This window comes from Emydura macquarii, unplaced genomic scaffold, assembly GCF_026122565.2.
Source record: "Emydura macquarii macquarii isolate MOO-44397 ecotype Brisbane River unplaced genomic scaffold, CSIRO-AGI_Emac_v2 contig_2768, whole genome shotgun sequence".
Classification (NCBI taxonomy): domain Eukaryota; kingdom Metazoa; phylum Chordata; order Testudines; family Chelidae; genus Emydura; species Emydura macquarii.
Genome location: NW_027132905.1, coordinates 31,347,138 through 31,367,890, shown reverse-complemented (window position 1 = coordinate 31,367,890; position 20,753 = coordinate 31,347,138). Strand labels below are relative to the sequence as shown.

Genomic DNA, 20,753 nt, shown 5'->3' with positions numbered 1-20,753 from the left:
GGAGACAGTCCATCGGCCAGCAACAAAAATGATAAAAGATTTAGAAAACCAGACCTATGAGGAAAGGTTAAAAAACTGGGCATGTTTAATTTTGAGAAAACAAGACTGAGGTGGAACCTCATAACTGTTTTCAGATATATCAATGGCTCTTATAAAGAGGACTGTGATCAATTGTTCTTCATATCTGCTGCAGGTAGGACAAGAGGTAACAGACTCAACTTGTAGGGAGATTAAGTTTAGACAGTAGGAAAAGCTTTCTAACTGTAAGGGTAGTTATGCTCTGGAAGAGAATTCCAAGGAAGGTTAAACACTGGAGGTTTTAAAGAAGAGGTTAGACAAAGAGCCATCAGGGATGGTCTAAATTTATTTGTTTCTGCCACAGCACAGGGTGTTGGACTTTGTGATTTCTCAGGGTCCCTTCCAGTCCTTCATTTCTTTGGATTCCATTATTCCAACTGACTTCAAATGAAATGTCACGAAAGGGGACTCTCAATTATTATTAACACTTTTCTGGGTGGTATCACTTGCCATGATTTAATAAAAGATTTTCTGAGGTTATAGTAATCATTTTACTGTCCCCCACTTCCTAAATGTGTCACCGTTTGGTAACAGAAAGATCAGGAAAACGTTTTAATTAAAAGGAACTTTGTTTTTGGTGCTTAAAAATTTTCCCCGTCACACCTTTTATCCCATTACATTATTGTAAGAACATCTAATGTATTCAGTGGAAACAACATAATACTCTGCCAGCACTGTGGAAGCATTTTTCATTGTCCCCTTCCTTGCATGAATATCGCAGTGCTGCTGAGCAATGGCATCCACACGTGCTGTGAGTCCTCAACACAGCTCCACCAGGCCTTTTAAGGACCACGCAAGGAATGGTTGGGTGAAGTCAAGGTAGCAGGATCAGGTCAATGCACTATGGTCGTTCTATGGATCCTGGTGCTCAGAGTTCCCCCCTACATTCCTACAGATAAACTACACATATGTTGGTCATCTAGAGCCACAATTCGCTTTAAATAATCAAATTCAGAGAATTATTAATATTTCACTATCCGGTTGGGAGTAGGTCTTCAGTAAGTTTCACATGGTGCATTCTGGGTCAGATAATATTCAAAAAGGGGCTGGAGGAAAAAGTGAACAGTAAATAAATTTGTAAATAATATGTAACTAAGCATAATCCTATCTACTTCTAAATACATAATACAAGTTTCATAAACTTGGGGGGGGGGGATCAATAAGAGGATATTCAGCAAAGTTAATGTAACGTGGTAATGGTAAAAAGAACAACGTCATTAAAGAATATTAAGCGGGGACTGCTGCTTGTCAATGACAGCGAAAACTATCTGGTTAGAATAGGAATTAACCTGAGTAAGAATCTCAGTCCACAACTTTATAATGCCAACACACAGACAGAGAGCAAGTGCCATACTTTTTGTATCCATGGGGTTTTCATCTGTAAGGGTTTTCAGCCCTGCTTAGACTTCAGATATCCATCTTTGGACATCGCGTTTTTTAAAAAGCGCCAATTGGAGGTTCAAAGGAGAGCAGAAAATGTAGACGGCTTTGGAAAATTAGCCCCCTCTGGAAAGGTCCAGATTTAAGAGAAAATAAAAGAGAGGGCAGTAGTGGTAACTATGTATAATTCCCTAAACATATGATGTAGAAGCATCCGCATAATTAATCAGAGAACAGTGAGCAAGAAGTAGTTGTATTAACTTGAAGCAACGGAAATATAGATTTTATTGAGTTTAAGAAACCGAGAACATGCAGTCACAATACACTCATGTTATTTCACTTCAAATCGCTGTATCTTATTCCTGATATGTGTTTATTTCACATAGAGACGCTTAATCTCAGTGGCTAATGATGTAAACAAGGACAAAGTTTAACGAAGAGATGAACCCACACACAAGATATGACTGCTGGAATTATATGCCATTGTTTTAATGCTAAAAGTGCTAGTGGGCAGGGACCATAATATCAGCCAGCGATATGGAGGGTAAATCTCCCTCCGGGTTTGGTGAACGATGTTGAAAGTGAATGATTGTGAGGGCCACAGGTAAGCCTAGAAGGGGTCATGCCTCTGGAGTGAATAACAACATGTTAGGGGTATCACGCATATCGAAGAATATATGTTAAATATCAGATTTGTTTTTAACCGAATGAATATGCAGAAATTTGAAAGAGTTTGCAAAGGTGGTTGTGAGCTCAACCGTCAACGGAGAAGTTAAAGGCGAGGGTGACAGTCTACGAAGTCTTTAAACTTTAAACGGTCTTTAAAGTTAGGCACCTTCAGACTTCTAAAGAGGCATGGTCTAATTTTCAAGTTACTGAGCTCCTGCAATTCTCATAGGAGAAAATAAAAGCCCAGGGTAAAAAACGGCTACTTATATTCGGGTGCCTGAATATATGTTTGCTTGCCTGTATTTAGGACCCCAGCTAGAAAACTGTGATCCAGACATATATGATACATTCTATAACTTGGGTAATTTAGGAACAGTGGGTCCATGGCTTCCACAATGCCAGTGGATAAGATAAGCAATGGCATTCCAAGTCTTTCAAGGTGATAGCGATCCCATCCCTACCTTCCAGTCCTAAAGGAAATCAGCCAAGGTATTGCCTCAACTTTTCGCACGTGACAAGATTTACAACTATGTTGCATTATAATACTGGGACTATCAACTTGGAAAAGAGACAACTAAGGGGGGAATATGACAAATCATGACTGGTGTGGAGAAAGTAAATAAGGAAGTGTTATTTACTCCTCATAACACATAAACTAGGGGTCACCAAATGAAATTAATAGGCAGCAGATTTAAAACCAACGAAGTATTTCTTCACACAACCACAGTCAACCTGTGGAATTCCTTAACAGAGGATGTTGTGAAGGCCAAAAAAAGAACTAGATAAATTCATGGAGGATAGGTAGCCATTTGCCAGAAGCTGGGAATGGGTGACAGGATGGATCATTTGATGATTATCTGTTCTGTTCATTCCCTCTGAAGCACCTAGCATTGGCCACTGTCGGAAGACAGGATACTGGACTAGATGGACCATTGGTATGTTCTTATTATATATTAATTAATGGAATTAAGTGACCTGGTGACTATATTTCATGAACCTTATCAAGCAGAGTTTAAACTAGGATCATTTTATAGAGACTTCACTGGAGCTGAGTGAGTTACATATTCTTTATCCGACACAATAGTACAATTTCACAACAAAAGGTAAAATTTTCAAAAGTGCCTAAGTGATTAAGTACTAAATCCCATTTTCAAAAGTAATTTAGGGATTTTTGGTGCTTTCGAAAATTTAACCAAAACTCACTAATCTAAAACTATATTTTCCCTACATACAAGGGCATCGCTATCATCATCATCAATAGATTTCTATGAGAAGAGGAATTCATAATTAAAGGACAAAGCAAAGGCGTGAAAATTGAATATCAGAGATACATGTGTCTTAATAATTACTATATACAACCAAATTGTTTAAAATTCAGTAAACTCTTACTAATAAGCTTCAAAGAAAGTTTGGAAAATTAAATATTAATCAACACAAGCAGATGTTCTTTCCTGACTCACTGATTCTTTTTGAACACCCGCATGGGAACCATGAAGAAAATCATTGTCTCTGACCATGTCTATTTCAGAATTCTGAGCAGGAAATCTAGGAATTATTGGTCTGAGAAATGTAAACTCGCTGTTACCCGATCCATTTGTCAAACAGACTTCATATTGATAAGTCTGGGATAGAGTTCCGGTTCCACTGACATCTATTAAATTACTGGGGAAGCCGTTACTACCATAAAAATACCCACAAGACGAGTTATATTTTTCACTAAAATTTCTCCTCTTACATACCTTAATAACTACAAATAATACTACCGAAAATAAAAAGATGAATGAAATTGTAGCCAAAGCTATTACTAAATACATAGTCAATGTGCTGTCCTTCTCTTCTTCGCTGGGTACTTCAGAGATTTGCATATACGCATTTGAAAATCTATCCAGTACAAGTAAATTTAACGTCGCCGTGGTAGATAGGGGTGGTTCTCCATTATCTCTAGCAAGGATATGAAGTTTCTGCTTAAAGCTGTCTCGTTCGTTTAACGGCCTGGTGGTCCTTATTTCACCATTTTGAGAACCCACAGAGAACAGACCTGGGTCTGTGGCCTTCAGCAGCTGGTAGGAAAGCCAAGAATTCTGACCCGAATCTCCATCCACAGTCACCACCTTAGTCACCAGGTAACCCGTCTCCGCCGATCTGGGAACCAGGTCATTAGCGGGGGAGCTGCTGTTCTGCAGAGGGTATAAAATGAAGGGGGCGTTGTCATTTGCATCAACTATGACAACTCGGACAATGACTTCAGAGCTCAGTGAAGGTGAACCGCCATCTGTCGCTCTCACTGCAACCTGGAAACTTCTTATCTGCTCATAATCCATGGATCGCAGAGCGTAGACATTCCCATTTTCCGAGTTTACGGAGATATAAGAGAGCACAGGAAGGCTGCCTACCTCATCAGGCAATAGTGAGTATGTCACTTTGGCATTCTGCTCTGAGTCCGAATCAATAGCCCCGACTTTGCCAATCTGTATCCCTGGGCCGTTGTTTTCTGTTATGTACAGAGTGTATGATGTTTCATTAAATACGGGGGAATTGTCATTAATGTCTGATATTGTCACGATGATTGTCACTGCAGTAGCGAGACTGGGAGATCCCAAATCCTGAGCAGTGATTCTTATGTTATACTCCGACTGTCTCTCACGATCCAGTGTGCTTTCAGTCATCAGAGAGTAGGAATTTTTTAATACTGTTCTGACAGTAAAAGGCAGATTGTCCTCTATGGAGCAGACTATTTTCCCATTATCCCCGGAGTCTCGGTCCCTGACGTGGAACAGAGCTATCACTGTCCCTGGCTGGGAGTTCTCGGAGATAGAGCTGGTGTGGGATGTTATTGTCACCTCCGGAGCATTGTCATTCATATCCAGGACCTGCACAAGGACTTTGCAGTGTGCGGAGAGACCCCCGCCGTCCATGCCCTGTACATCTATCTCATAGTTTCCTCGGTCTTCAAAATCCAGTGGCCGTTTGAGTCGAATTTCCCCGGTGATGGGATTTATCTTAAAAGTTTGGCGATTTTCCTCTGAATTTTGAATAATAGAATAGGATATTTCCCCATTAATTCCTTCATCTAAATCGGTAGCCGAGACCGAAGCTAGCAAATAATCTTCAGGTCTATTTTCCAAAACCTGGACTTTATAAAGAAGCCGAGAAAATACTGGATTATTGTCGTTTATATCCAGAACTATAACTCGAATTTGGGCTGAACCCGACCGCGGTGGGGAACCACCATCGATAGCTAAGAGTATGAAACTGATCTCTGGCTTCTCCTCACGATCCAGGGGTTTATCCAGCACCAGCTCTGCGGACTTTCTGCCGTCACTGCGATCCCGAGTATAAATCTGAAAATAGTCATTAGAGCCAATGCTGTAATTCTGGAGACTGTTGTTGCCCACATCTAAATCCTGGGCACTTTCCAGTAAAAATCGGTTTCCAGGCATAGTACTTTCTGAGATCTTTAGAATAAATTCATTATTTAAGAACACAGGAGAATGATCATTTATATCACAAACGCTTACCTCAGCTCGATAGGACTGCAGCGGATTTTGCAGTAATATCTCAAAATGCACCAGGCAGGGGTCGATCTGCCCGCAGAGCTCCTCTCGGTCTATTTTTTCTTGAATAAACAAATCCCCGGTGCTGCGGTCGAGCTGAAAATACTGTTTTTTCCCTTCAGAAATAATCCGGGCCTGCCGAGCGGACAGTTTATCGGCTTCCAGCCTCAGATCCTTAGCAATATTCGTGACAAAAAACCCGCTCCCTGTTTCTTCAGTCACAACATACCGAAACGTTTCCGTTCTCACCTCCGACACGCAGAGGAAAAAGATCAGAGACAGAAGCTGCCTTTTCAGTCCTTTCTCATTATTTCTCATCTCCATGTTTCCTTGTCACTGAGCCTCTTCAAGCCTGTTCTCTCTTGAAATACATTTCAGTGCTTTTTAGTCGTGCTTCCAGAAAACAACCTTTGCCAAACATCGTCTCTATCTGAAGCTCTTTCAGAACAGTGCCCTTCACATCCCGGACAAAGCACTGTATCTGCTTCCCTGACTGGCCAACAGACGCTGCCTCGGCGAGTAATGGAGGCAACTGGAGCTGCAGTTCTCTTTTTTCGCCTTCTTGGTGAGCAGCGCCACCAAGCGTTTGAATAAAAAAATACGGAGATATTTTTCAATGTAAAACCGTTCATACATTTAATATATTCAAAACCGCAGTAAAATAAATGAAAATGTAAATAGAATAATATCCAATTAGATACACGTAAATACTACTAGCCTTAGTATATTAAAAAGATTAAACAGTCGCTTCAATGGCTAATGTTTTTTTATTTCAGCCTGATGGTACGTACTTTCCCCACCACACTGATTTATTCCTTGTGTAGCTCCATTGACCTCAGTGAGGTTTAGAACTGGAATAAATTTGGTTCAATGTGCCAAAGAAACTTCCCTTAGCCATCCTCATCAATTGACCTGTATATAATGTCAAAAGCGTTCCATAATGTATTTCAACAACTCATTTCCAAAAAATGTACATGTTTATGTCTAAACTCCTAATATTAGTTGGGGATTTGTATCTGAAATCACTACTTCATCCTGGGGACAATTTTCCTTTATCTAAATATTTTCTAAATTTCCCCCTGAATCTAATTTCATTTCGGGGTAGATGGTTATAGACTTCTTAAGCCAGGTTCACGATTCTGTACTTGCGGGAGGTAATACTTCTGTATGCTTGCGACACCTGGATTGATATGGCAGATTCGGCCTGTCCATCAGGGAGATTCGTGTGCTTTGTCACAAGCAATAGAACATTAAAAAATTATTCAAACCCTAGTAGCAGACAAGATACTGTCATAGATCCTTTGAAATGGATCCAGAACAAATAATCACTTCTCGATTCTTTACAAAGTTGGGATGGGAGTTGGAACACATAGGTAGCTTTCAGGCATAGCGGTTTCTCTCTCAGGTTGCTATCTTGTTCTTCATAATCGCAGATTTCCTTTCAGAATATGTAAATCTCTAGCAGTCATAGTTTCAAAACATGTGAACTCAATGTAACCGATAAAAATATCTATGCGAGTCCGCAGAGAAGTTGAAATAATAGCTCTGCGTGGCGTGACCTGCGCCTTCATCTCAGTGAAGAGTCAATAACAACTCAAATGTCAATCTTTTAAAATATTTCCTTCTTCGGATAAGAAAGGAGAAGGTCACAGAGCTACACAATTTACTGTGACTGACATCTCAGTTTGGTGTCACAAGTGGGTGGCCTTCACCTTTGTTCCACAGCCACGAGGAGCCAAGTGCAAGACACTTAGCATATGGGCACATTCAGATCCCACTGAGGTGGATCTAAGTTCCGTATGCCCAGTGAAGATGAGAGGCCACGCACAATCATATTTTGAACAACTGCACAATCTACCATGTCACAGTTTGGTGACCGACATGCTTGCAGCTTATTTTTAAGGTGAAGCTCAGAAGAATATAATCACCTTTTCTGCTAATTGGCCCCCTGCTGGCTATGAATCAGACCTGTAGTAGCAGTTTCATGAGTTAAAATGTATTTTAAGGGCTCTCTAGTTGAATTCCAAAACCGTTTGCCTTTTAAAATAATATTCTATTGTTTATAAAGTAGGTATAGAACCTTTACCAACATTTGGACTGATATTATGTAACTCGATGATCACTTACAAGTCAAGTTCCTATCTGGTGTGATTCCATGGACATCAGATACGAATAAATTTGTCTCCACACATTTAGCTATACACATATCTACAGATGAAACGATTTCAATATTTTGCAAAGTATCCATACATATGTTCTATTCCTTTTTCACTTTTCAGGGATCGTGCTTTACCAGATGGTGACACACACAGTCCATTATCAACAACAATATTAATGTCTTAAAATAAGTGTATAAATTCAAAGGCAGTCATATACAGACATTGTTATTTAACAATGTTCCTCAAAATTACAAAACTAAAACATCAAGGAATTTTCTTTATATGCACCTATGTTAATTAACACAGAGAAAAGAAGAATGTTTATTGTAAATGATCAAAAAATAACATAGCAATAGAAAATTAAGACTATCTATGCAAACGTTTAAGCATTTTCAGATTCACTTAACAATTCCTGTACATTAATTAATTAATAAAGAGGCAAATAGCTGATATAAAATCATTATTTTTGCTTTCAAAATGAATATAATATTCTTACCTGGCTAGATGACTTCATTTCGCTTCCCTTGAGAGAGTTCACAGGAAAATCCGAGTTCGTTTCTCCATGATATTGTTGTTCTGGGAGACTGGGGATAATGGACTTGAGGAATTTGAATTCACTGTTTCCCTATCCAGATGCCAAATTGTTGTGGAAATTTCTATCGCCATAAAAACTAACAGAAGCAGAGAGATATTTGTCCCCACAATTTCTTCTCTTGTATATCTTAATAATTATAAAAATGATTACCGAAACTAGAAAAAGAAATGAAATTGAAGACAATGAAATTACTAAATACACAGTCAATGTGCCGTTCTGTTCATCTTCCAATTGCTTAGCTGCATCGGCGGATTGCATATACTCTTCTGAAAACCCATCCACCAGAAGTTTATTTAGCGTTGCTGATGAGGAAAGTGGCGATTCTCCGTTGTCTCTAACAAGCACAATAAGTTTTTGCTTCAACTTATATCGGGCTGTTATTGTCCTTGTGGTTTTTATCTCTCCATTTTCAGATCCCACAATGAAGAGGCCTGGGTCTGTGGCCTTTAGCAGCTGATAGGAAAGCCAAGAATTCTGACCCGAATCCCCATCCACAGCCACCACTTTAGCTACCAGGTAACCCGCTTCCACCGATCTGGGAACAAGGTCATTAGCGGGGGGAGGTGCTGTTCTGCAGATGATATAAAATGAAGCGAGTGTTGTCATTTGCATCAATTATCACATCTCGGACAATGGCTTCAGAGCTCAGTGGAGGGGCGCCGCCATCTGCAGCCCTCACTGCAACCTTGAACTCTCTGACCTGTTCATAATCCACGGATCGCAGAACTTAGACATTGCCATGATCGGAATTGACAGAAAAGTAAGAAGATTCGGGGTACATTCCTGTCTGCTCAGGTAATACTGAATACATCACTTTGGCATTTTGCTCTGAATCTAAATCATTGGCCTTTACGTTGCCAATCAGCATAGATGGGCTGTTGTTTCCCGTATAGACATGATATAGGATGTTTGATTGAACACCGGTGCGTTGTCACTGATATCTGAAATTTGCAAGTTGATGGTCTCCTGAGTGATTAGGCTGGAAGACCCATAGTCCATAGCAGTGATGGTTATGTTATACTCTGATAATTTCTCTCTGTCCAGAGCCGTATCGCTCACCAAAGTGTAATAATTTTGGATTGTAGGTTTAACAGCAAACGGAAGATTGTCTTCGATGGAGCAAACGTTTCTCCCATTATCTCCCGAGTCTCGGTCTCTCACATTGAAAAGCGCCACCACCATCTCAGGCGGGGAGTCCTCAGGTATCAGGCTGTTCAGAGAAGTTATGGTCACCTCTGGGTGATTGTCGTTCACATCCACAACCTCCTCTGCAGTGTGCAGACAGACCCTCTCCATCCTGAGCTCTGATTTCCATCTCATGGGTATGGTCCTCTTCGAAATCCACCTCCCCTATCACTTTTATTTCTCCTGTCACAGAATCTACTTTAAAATGTGTTGACTTCTTTCTGAAATCTCATTAAAAGAAAATGTTATCTGGCTGTTGGATCCTTCGTCCATGTCTGTGGCAGACAGCTTACTAATTACTTGATATTTAGGAGCATTTTCAAATACATGCACTTTGTACAGGAACTGACTAAAATTCAGGGTGGTATTGATATCCAGAACAATAACTCGTATGTGAGCTGTGCCGCTCCTCTGGGGGAGCCCCCATCGGAAGCCGTGAGAATCAAATTAAATTCTGCCTGCTCCTCCTGATCTAACTGTTTTTCTAATACCAGCTCAGCGTTATTTACTGCCGTCGCCCCTAGCTTGCACATCCAGCCGGAAATGTTCATTGCGGCTGATGGTGTAGCTCTGGATGGCATTTGTTCCTACATCCGAATCTTGGGCTCTCTCCAGAGGAAAGCGGGTGTTCTTCTGGGACAGTTCTGGAATTTCCAACACCATTTTTTTCTTTAGGAAACTAGGGGAATGTCATTTACATAATCTATCTGCACCTCAAACCGATGCAGCTGCAATGGATTTTCCAACACAATTTCGAATTGCAGCAAACACCGGTCAGTCTGTCCGCACAGAGCCTCACGGTCTATTTTTTCCTTTATTATCACACACCCCGTAAAGAGCAGTAAAAGAGCTTCCATTACTTTTAGAAAAAATAACAGAATTTCGAAATATGTTGGAAACTTAATATTTTGATAGTTTCTCTGTTCCGTCAGATGTCAATCATTTCAAAAATATCAAAATAAAAATGCTAAACGACTGGAGACATTTTTCTCTCCCGCGCCTCTTCCAATATGTGGTGCCTGACGGTGGGAAAAAGCAGCCATGAACTCAGGCCAAAAATGTTTCAATACTGGGATAGTCACAGTTGTAATTGCTCAACTTTTCAGAATGTTTCTAGGCTCTATTTAATTGGTGCTAGCGCGTTGAACACACACGGTTCCTTACATTTATTTATCTCATGTTAAACATCCTAACCCGATGGCATTTTCCAGCTTTCTGAGTAAACACATTCACCATACAACCAGGTATCCTGCTCCCACTGAAGTGAGTGGCAAAATTCCTTTCTTTCACGTCGATGGAAAAACATCGGACCCTAATTCTGTAGTCATAGCAGATACGACGTGGAAATTGCTATGACTATTACCTAAAGACTGCACGTTCCTGAATGAAGGACAGAAAAGTATAATAAGAATCCTGGAAAATATGGAAGATTAAAAACATCAGCTAGAAGCGGGACGCCTGAGTGAGATAGCTAGAACCAATGCACAGCGAAGATACAGCAAGCTTGGGAAATTTACTAAAGGCATCTGGAACCTAAAACCAGCTGAGCAGCGCAGGTCCCAAGCGAGAACTGGAAAGCAGAAAGAGCGCAAACACAGTAGATGATTTCAAGGTGAGGGGAATTACATCTAGGATTGAATGGAGGAACACAGTAGGAAGGAATCCTATGTCTACAGCTTTTACAAGTTATTATTGTGAGAAGCTGCTGACTGCTCTAATAGCTAGAGATGGCGGTTATAATAATTCATAATTTTAAGAAGCAAATCTCTGCTATATGCCCAGAAAGGAACTCTGCACAAAACCACTGCCAGAGGCCACCCACAATAGTTAAAAATAGTGCCTAAAAGTTTAAATGTCTTTGGACCCTGGAAATACCCAGATAATAAGGTATAGGTACTGGATTACCCCTAAAATATGAAAATCTATCGGGAACAGACGCAAAAAATCGGCACTGGAAAAGAGGAGGAGGGGCTCTTGCTGTCCGATTTTGTACAGGGACCCAAGATTTTCAGAAGTGGTGTCCTGAAGTTAGGTTCCTCATCCATATTTAGGCACCTAAAGATTGGCCTGGTGTTTGAAAGTGCTGAGCACGGGCAATTCCACTAACTTCCATGGAAGCTGCTGGATGCTCAGCACGTTGGAAAATTAGGATCTTATTTAGGGGAATACATCAGGGTTTGAGAACCCAACGTTGAACTCCAGTTTTTAAAAACATTGGCCTAGATACTCATTTGTTTTTTATATAATTTTTCATTCTTTTTATCTCTTATGCTAGAAGAAATTTCCCCAACTTTTACCCTTGAAATGAAGATTTTGTAGACTGAACTAATGTTAGCCTGACTCCAATGGGAACTGCATTTCCTCTGCTGCCTGGAAGCGATTCATTCATCTAAAAGAGGACCTGCTTACAGGTATGTGCGTTTCCATACTCTCTTTCTCTCCCCCTGCCAGCAATGGAATCGGATGTCACAGCCATGCGCCCCAGACACCTCACACTCTTTACATTCTCCTTCTTGCATACAAAGGCCACAAGGCCTCACACTGTGAATGAAGGGCCCACCCACCAGACCCTCAGAACAGGTCATTAGCAATGGGCACTTTAAGAACAAGTTCCCTGATGATTTTGTTTTGCTGAACCTGATCTGGCAGCACAGCCATCGATCATTAGAATCAACGAACAAAAATAAATAAATAAAATTTAAAAAAAGTCAATCTAAAGTAATTTTTAAAAGCCATTGTTTTTATTATTGTTATGGTCACCAGAAACTCGACTTTAAAACCTTGTAAACAACGTGGAAAATTACACCATGTTCCCTTTATCTCAAATATTATATTTGGTAATGAAATTAAATGCAGATAGAAAGATAGATTTATCTTAACTCATTACACACTGCGAAGTGTCTAAAGTTTATTGTATCACTTTTAACCTATTTTACTAAAACACTACTTATGCATAGTACTCTTCACTTCTACAGCATCTTTTAACCAAGGATCTCGAAATGCTTTATAACTATTAGTTTCAGTTTCATATGATCAGGAAAAAAAAAAAAAAAGACTACAATTTTGAAAATACACATTTTACAGCATACATAACTTCCCAACCAAATGCGCAAAAGTACATTGCAGCCAATCAGCTTCTATTTGCTAAGAATACACTTAATTTGCAAAGCAATTATATGTTAATTTTCATTAAACATTAAACTTGTACATTGAAAAGAGGTTGCAGAAAATCAACTAGCTATTACATAATCATCTCCATAAGGAAGAATCATAGGGAAGATGGGTTAAGATTAATTACTGTTAAAGTTTAGGTTTGATTTATTATACTTCCTTTCATATCTAGATAAAGCAGAAGCAGTTAAGCTTTTATAATAATAAACTAAGGGATAGATGGAATCTACAAAGCAAGCATGCTATACGAGTTCCACAAATGCAAAGGTAAAATGCCCATCAATCAGGAATAAACAACTACATATGGAAATGCATATCCTTGCTCTCTTACAGAAAGGGCCTGTACCTTCTTGAAAGACTCTTGCAGGGCGATAAGCCTCTTGGTTCTCATTTCTCCTTTATGGTGTCTGACAGTGAACAGAGCAGAGTTGCTTGTCCTCATCTACTGGTGGGAAAGCCAACCGTTTTGACCACAGTCCTCATTTATGCCTATCACCTTGTTAATCATACAACCTGCACCTGAAGGTCTGGGTATGGAGTCTTCAGAGACAGAAGCTTTGCCCTGCAAACAATATAGAATGATGCGGTGTCATTTTCGGCTGTTATGAAGAACGCGGGCATTAGTGAGCACTGCAATTAGCGCTTCATCTTACAGAACTGTGGCTGGGATCCCGTTCTGTTTGAAGTCAATGGGAGTTTTTGTCATTGATTTCAATGGCAGTAGGCCTGTACCTGCATCTCATAGTATAAATGCTCATGGTTAATGAAATCCAAAAGAATGGCACTGTGTGTATACATATGCCGGGGGAAAATTTTACAATGTGAAAATTCAGAAACAAATCCAATTTGAGAAACCAGTTGTATTTCAGTGTGTGTTTCTGGCTTTCAAAAACTGTATGGAGCATCTTACATCCCCTGTGAGCTGTTTGCAATTACAAAGCTGGAAAAGCGTTCTTGTATTTTAGGTGACCGAATAAAAAATATGATTATCTTGCTGTTTGTTTCAGCCAAAATGTTCAAATGTGGTCGTGGGTTGTGTGGGCCCATTTCCAGACATATTGGGCTTAGTTTTCAGACCTGTTTAGTACCTGAACTCAGTGGGAGTGATGGGTACTCAATACAACTGAAAAATCAGGCCTTGAGTGTCTAATGCTGGGCACCAAAAAGGTAGGTTTCCAAAATCAAGAGCCAATGTAAAATTTTTGGCCTGAATCTTTAACAGTAATAACCAAGTAGATCTGTATTTTTTTAAATATAGTTTTAAGAGTTAAGAATAACATTTCTCCCCCAACTAATTAACTGTTGGTTAATACTTCCTGTAGGAACGCTGTCCAGTCCCTATACAGTGCTCAGATGCTGTAAACTGGCAACCCCCATTTACTTCAGCGGCGCTGTGCCGATTTACACCACCTTTTATATCAGTTTTGCATTTGCTGTTTACAGATCCTGAAGGGGAAGTTCGGGTTTGCTTTCGGAGCACTTTGCCATTCTAGCTTTAGCTATCCAAACAGACTGTTCTACCAAAAGAAATTAGTATAATCAAACAATTCATTAATTACGTTGAACTCCGGGTAAATTAGGTAATGGAATGATCATTTATACTCAAATAAACGTCTCTGGGAAAACATCTTATTTTCACAAATAGTGATCTTTGTTTTAATTAATTCTGGATTCTTGGCAGTAGATTAAGATATCTAAAACCTTCATTTCATTTTTAGAGAGAAAACACCGACTGTGTATTCTGTAGCTCTTTTTAAAGTAGTCACACATTTATTAATAGTAATAATAATTCACCGATTAGTCATTACTAATAGCCACAACAACCGCAAGTTCCCAGATTCAAGATATTTGTTAGGACTGGTGTCATATAAAATTATTCTCGAATGACGAACTCTAGCTGAAATACTGCTCGATTATTGTAAATTTCCCTCTCTTTGGAGGGGGGGAAACCCCGTAAAATTGTTGCAAACGCCGGGATCATAAAACCTCATTTTAATTGTACATATTGTCTGGAAAAGGAAGAACCGGAATTAAGGCAACACTTAATTCTTGAGCTTCTCCTTCAGTATTTACTAAAAGCCAGATGCTTCCCCTTTGTTCTCGTGGAAAGGAGAAGAAAATGATGGAATTTGGCCAAGTCACGTGGCATGAGGGCTGTTAGTTTCGCATCACGTTCCCTCTCTTCTTTACAGCTCATTCTAATGCCAGTTCACGCACCGAACCAGCAGAAGTACTTCAAGCAGGACCAGTGGGAGGTAACGATTCTATCAGATTTGGCTGCTGGATTTCCTCTGCCCACACAGAAAACAGATAAAGGGGGGAAAGGATATACTACCGAGAGTGGAGAGCCAGGGAAGAACATGGAGGACAGGAGCAGCCGCTCTGGGGAGTCATATTTCTTTCCTCTATCGATCCTCACTCCTTGTATTCTTTGGGCACGTTCCCCATCTCTTTCAATACAGCCCTCCACCTGAGGGTGGCAAACTCCAGGAAGTGAAATCTCCTGGGCCCTCTCTTCCTGTCGGTTTTGCCTCAGGGAGAGTACATTATGAACCAATGCCACGGGGCTATTTCACCCCAGAAAACATTATTATTATCCATCAACAAATATAATGTCTAGAGGGTGCAATACTCCCTTCCGTTGTCATTAAATACATTTCATAAGGCAAAACTTTCTCACTGTTATTATTTCCCTTGGGCTATAAACTTCCGTCCATTCAACACGAAAACGGGGAGCTAAGTGGTACCCAAACCGGCTGCTTCATATTGAATTACGGCCCCAACTTCGGTTGCGCCTATCGAAATTTTTCCGCAGCTGAGGACCTGACCCTGTATTTCCAGCATTGTTGGACAAGGTGTTTCTAAATATTCACATCCATAACAATCGCTTGTACACAGTGAGTTTCCTTGATTGCTACAGATTATTTTCTCTCCTTGGACCCCAGACTGTATTCCTTTGTTCACTCCCATACGCTTGCTGGCTATAAAAATCCTACTGATACCACCAGCTGCTACTATATCAGCAGTGTGCATATAATACAGGCCTTTAACATCCACGTTGATTGTCACGAGCACATTAGTTCATGAAACTTGAACCGATGGTGATTTTACAGAATTTAAGCAAATATTGCCCCTTCCTGCTATATAAATACCCCCTTCCCATTGAAACCTCAGCCACGGCTTGCTGCTCACATTGCAAAGGGTTTGATAGACAACTAAGGTGTAGTTAATATAGTATGTGGGGTATATATTTTCATTCGTATATTTCATTTTGTTTCCCTGATCTCCTTCATTTCACATTAACGAACTAGTCTTAAAAGTCGCACGTCATCGAGATAACCATCAATACACTACTGAAGAAGCAAGTGCAGCGTCAATTTCCTTATAAAATTTTAGACTTCATAGATCCCCCTTCGGAACATTCAGTAAAGGTCAGAAAATTCGGATGTTAATGAGTTCGTGCTAAATATCCAAATAGTTCCTTTTTAAATTTTCCTTTGACAACGTTCAACCTTTCTTGGTAGTGAATCAACACGCCACAAGAAGATCAGAACTAGTTTGGCAAACGCTTTTTTAGAATATTAATGCACAATTATACAAATTACAAGGATGGACAATAAGCAAGAGAAAAATTCACCACACAATAAAATATTTCTAAACATTTAACTGAGTATTAAAGTCAAGTAATTTTCACAGCAGTACAAACAAACACAAGCAAGCAAGGTATTAATGCAAATGAAGTAAAATAAACACTCACCTCTCTCTGAGATTCTCTCTCCTCCTTTATTTGAGAGTTTATCTGAGAGTCAAGAACCGACCCTCTTGCAGCGCTGGGCTCAGCAGGTAGAGATGGTAACAGCGGCCTGACAAATTTAAATTCGCTGGTGCCAGATCCAGTTGTCAAGCAAACCTCATAACAATAAGATTGAGGAAGAGTCCCAGGGCCAGTCGCGTCCTCAGGATTCGTGGGGAAGTTGGGGTCACAATAAAAGTTCCTCGACGATGGAATACAACGCTCTCGGCTATGCCTTGTCTTGTACAGCCTGACGGCGATAACTGTTCCCACAGAAACCAGAAAGAGAAATGAAATGAGAGACAAAGAAATGACTAGATACAGGGTTAATGTGTCCTGCTGGTCATCCTCTTGTGGTACATCCACTAACTGCATGTAGGCGTCTGAAAACCCGTCCACCAGAAGCACATTAAGCGTCGAGGTTGTGGATCTTGGCGGTTCTCCGTTGTCCCTAACCAGGACGATAAGTTTCTGTTTCACAGAGTCTAGGCTCGTTATAGGCCTGGTGGTTTTTACCTCCCCATTTTGGAGCCCCACAGTGAAGAGTCCTGGCTCCGTGGCCTTCAGCAGCTGGTAGGAAAGCCAAGAATTCTGACCCGAATCTCCATCCACAGCCACCACCTTAGTCACCAGGTAACCCGCCTCCGCCGATCTGGGAACCAGGTCATTAGCGGGGGTGGTGCTGTTCTGCAGAGGGTATAAAATGAAGGGGGCGTTGTCATTTGCATCAACTATGACAACTCGGACAATGACTTCAGAGCTCAGAGGAGGGGAGCCGCCATCTGCAGCTCTCACTGCAACCTGGAAATCCCTCGTTTGCTCATAATCCAGAGAGTGCAGAGCATACACGTTCGCGGTTTCGGAGTTAATGGAGATATAAGAGGATAAGGGGAGGTCACTCCTGTTCCCAGGCAATGCCGAATACGTCACTTTGGCATTCTGCTCTGTGTCGAGGTCAGCAGCATGGACCGTTCCAATCAACAGGCCTGGGAGGTTGTTCTCCTTCAGGTACATGACGTACGAGGTGTCATTAAATACTGGGGGATTGTCATTAATATCCGACAGCTGAACACTGATGATCCTCACCGAGGTGAGCCTCGGAGAGCCCCGGTCTGTGGCTGTGATGGTTATGTTATACTCAGACACTTTCTCGCGGTCCAGGGGCTTTTGTGTGACAAGCTCGTAATAATTCTTCAGAGTCGACTTTAAAGCGAAAGGCACGTTCTCCTGAATGGAGCAGACTGTTCTGCCATTGTCGCCGGAGTCTCGGTCTCTCACACTGAACAGGGCCACCACCGTGTCGGGGGAGGAGTCCTCGGGTATGGTGCTAGTGAGGGATGTCAGCGTCACTTCCGGGGCGTTGTCATTCTCGTCTTCAATCTCTACCAGGACTTTGCAGTGCGCAGAAAAACCGCCACCATCTGTGGCTTGAACTTCTATTTCATACATTGCTGTGTCTTCAAAATCCACGGTCCCCAATACAGTGATTTCGCCAGTGAACTGATTTAGCTTAAATATCTTGAGGACTCTGTCAGGCACCTGTCTGAACGAGTAGGTGATTTCTGCATTTGCACCATGATCCAGATCACTAGCTTCAACCTTCGTAACCAAAGTATCGCGGGGACTATTTTCCATTAACTGCACCTTGTACACCGACTGACTAAACTGGGGGAAGTTATCGTTGATATCCAGCACATTAACGCGTATCTGGGCTGTGCCAGTTCTCGGTGGAAGGCCCCCGTCGGCGGCTGTGAGAATCAGCATCAACTGCGCCTGCTCCTCCCGATCGAGTTGTTTCTCTAACACCAGCTCCGCGTATTTACTGCCGTCCCCGCGGGATTGCACATCCAGGCTCAGGTGCTCATTGGAGCTGATTGTGTAGCTCTGGATGCCGTTTGTTCCTATGTCTGAATCCTGGGCCCTTTCCAGGGGGAAGCGGGTGTTTACGGGGATCTGTTCTGGGATTTTTAAAACGAATTCATTTTTTGAGAATTTAGGGGAATTGTCATTGACATCATCTATCTGCACCTCCATTCGGAACAGCTGCAAAGGATTTTCCAACACAATTTCGAATTGCATCAAGCACGGGTCTCTCTGTCCGCACAGATCCTCACGATCTATTTTCTCCTCCATTACCAAGTCCCCGGAGCGTGTGTTCAGCTGAAAATACTGCTTGTTGTTTTTAGAAACTAGCCGAGCCCTGCGAGCAGACAATTTGCCTACATCCAATTTCAAATCTGTTGCGATATTGGCAACCACAGACCCACTTTTCTTCTCTTCAGGCACAGAATAGCGGATCGTCTCACACACAGCCAGGGACACACACAGACATAGAAAGAAAAAGAAAACTTGCCTTTTCCTGGAACGATTTTCCTTTCCGGCAGCCATTCCCTGTCAGATCTAAAACAGAAGCCTCTCTGCAAAGTTGCTGAAACCATCCATAGATTGTGCTATAAGGGAAATTATTTCTTCTCCTAGATTGAATTTATTTATATTGACTCCAGCCACCCTTTTCGAGTAGCCTTTTGTCTCCGGTTCCCGGCACAGAGCCGTTGTCTTTTGCCTACAAACGTCTGAGGGCAGCGTCCACTGAATCCTGCCTGAGTACAAGAAGCTGCATTTTCAGCACCATCTTTGCCAATATCGCCACCTCGTGGCTCAGCTATAACAAGACATCCCGTTATTTGTACAGTGTACATTTATCATGTGCTGTTACTATCTGCATTGCAAAGATTTGTCTATAAAGTACAAATTGTGGCTATTACATTTCACAGTAAGGACTGTGAAATATTAAAGCGGATTATTTACGATCAGGGGAGACAGAGTTGCAAAGTAATAGAATAGTCAATTGAATTGCGATCCTACCACTACACATTTTCTTCTCTCACCTCCCAATTCTTTTATTTTTCACAGATAACCAAGTAAGCAAGTTACTAAAATTCTTTCACCTGTCCCACCGCTTCTCTTTAGTTAACAAGGTGAGCGATATGCTGGCAATCCTTAAGTCCTGTATATCCCTTACTTATTAGGGTATTCAACAAGAAAACTATGAAACTGAAGTCTAATAAACTTGGAAATAAGTAGTAATCGACCCAGCCGTTAAGCAGACATCATATTTGTAGTTCTCGGGAAGGGGTGCTGTTCTGTCAACTACACAATTATTCGACAAAATGGGTCTCCCGTGGCAAGTGAAAGAAGCACACAGGTATCTTCTGATTTTATTTATTTATTTATTTTTGTCTTATGTATTGTTATGGCAATACAGAAGACAAAAGAAAAAAGAAAAAATGAAACTAAAGACAAATATATTCCTAAGTATTCATTTAATATCCCATCACCTTGCTCCTCCGTAGTTATGTCACTAACTCGGATAAGAGCATCTCAAAACCCATTCACTATCAGTATATTTAGCGTTGCAGTTGTGGATGGGGACACGAGTCCGTTGTCTCTAACAACGATAACTGGGTTTTCTTAAAGGAGTCTTGCTCCCTATAATTGGTATCGTGATTTTCCCTCCCCATTTTGGAATCCGATAGTGAACAGACCTGCATCAGTGGTCTTCAGCAGCTGGTAAGAAATGGAAAAATTCTGACTAGAGTCTATTTACAGGCACCACGTTGGTCACAAGGTAACCCGGCTTCATTGCTCTTCGAACCAGGTAATTAAACGGTGAGGTGCTGTTCCGAAGAGGGTATAAAATGAGGGGACGGGGCGTTTTCATTTTAAACTAACAACAACAGCTTGGACAACGATTTACTGCCTGTTACAATTATATTGATGCCATCAGCTGCCAAAATATCACTAGTATGCATTTAATTGGGGTCTTTTACATCAGTGTTGATTGCGATGCATTCATACACTCCAGAACTGTAAATGTTCCTTTCATTGGATTAAAATAAACATTGCCTCTCCCTTTTATAAGTACTCCCCTCATAGAAACCGCGGCCACTATTAGCTGCTCACGGTGCAAAGTGGTTTCACGGAGAACTCGAGGTGCAGTGTACCTTTTCCTGAGACGCATCTATTTTACTTTAACGTTTCCCTTATCTCCCTCATATCACTTTCATGTAACTCGCACCTCATCCAGAATACAGTCCCAAAACATACTGAAAAAGCAAGGACAGGCTCAGATTCCTTCTAAAATTTCAGATTCCATAGAGCCCTTTGCA

General features: G+C 41.0%; 2 protein-coding genes and 1 pseudogene across 2 annotated transcripts; all 3 read right to left on the bottom strand.

Annotated features, from left to right (window-relative positions):
- Positions 1 to 1,731: 1,731 nt before the first annotated feature.
- Positions 1,732 to 6,005, bottom strand: LOC137165209 (protocadherin beta-3-like). Its single transcript, XM_067566376.1, has one exon. It carries the CDS (start codon positions 6,003 to 6,005, stop codon positions 3,552 to 3,554), a length of 2,454 nt encoding a protein of 817 aa, XP_067422477.1. The 3' UTR covers positions 1,732 to 3,551.
- A 2,460-nt stretch (positions 6,006 to 8,465) lies between these two features.
- Positions 8,466 to 10,477, bottom strand: LOC137165208 (protocadherin beta-1-like; annotated as a pseudogene).
- Positions 10,478 to 12,357: 1,880 nt separating this feature from the next.
- LOC137165207 (protocadherin beta-16-like) lies at positions 12,358 to 18,972 on the bottom strand. Its single transcript, XM_067566375.1, has 2 exons — positions 16,549 to 18,972; positions 12,358 to 13,353 (listed from the first exon to the last, which is right to left on the bottom strand). The coding sequence occupies exons 1-2, from the start codon at positions 18,970 to 18,972 to the stop codon at positions 13,234 to 13,236; spliced, it is 2,544 nt and encodes an 847-aa protein (XP_067422476.1). The 3' UTR covers positions 12,358 to 13,233.
- Between the last annotated feature and the right edge of the window lie 1,781 nt (positions 18,973 to 20,753).

Bases quoted from the DNA above. Each gene is read 5' to 3' on its own strand.
- LOC137165209 (XM_067566376.1), bottom strand. From the start codon at position 6,005: ATGGAGATGAGAAATAATGAGAAAGGACTGAAAAGGCAGCTTCTGTCT.
- LOC137165207 (XM_067566375.1), bottom strand. From the start codon at position 18,972: ATGGCTGCCGGAAAGGAAAATCGTTCCAGGAAAAGGCAAGTTTTCTTT. The intron at 13,354-16,548 runs GTGAGTGTTTAT...TATTGTTTGCAG, and splicing joins AGAGAGAATCTCAGAGAGAG to GGCAAAGCTTCTGTCTCTGA.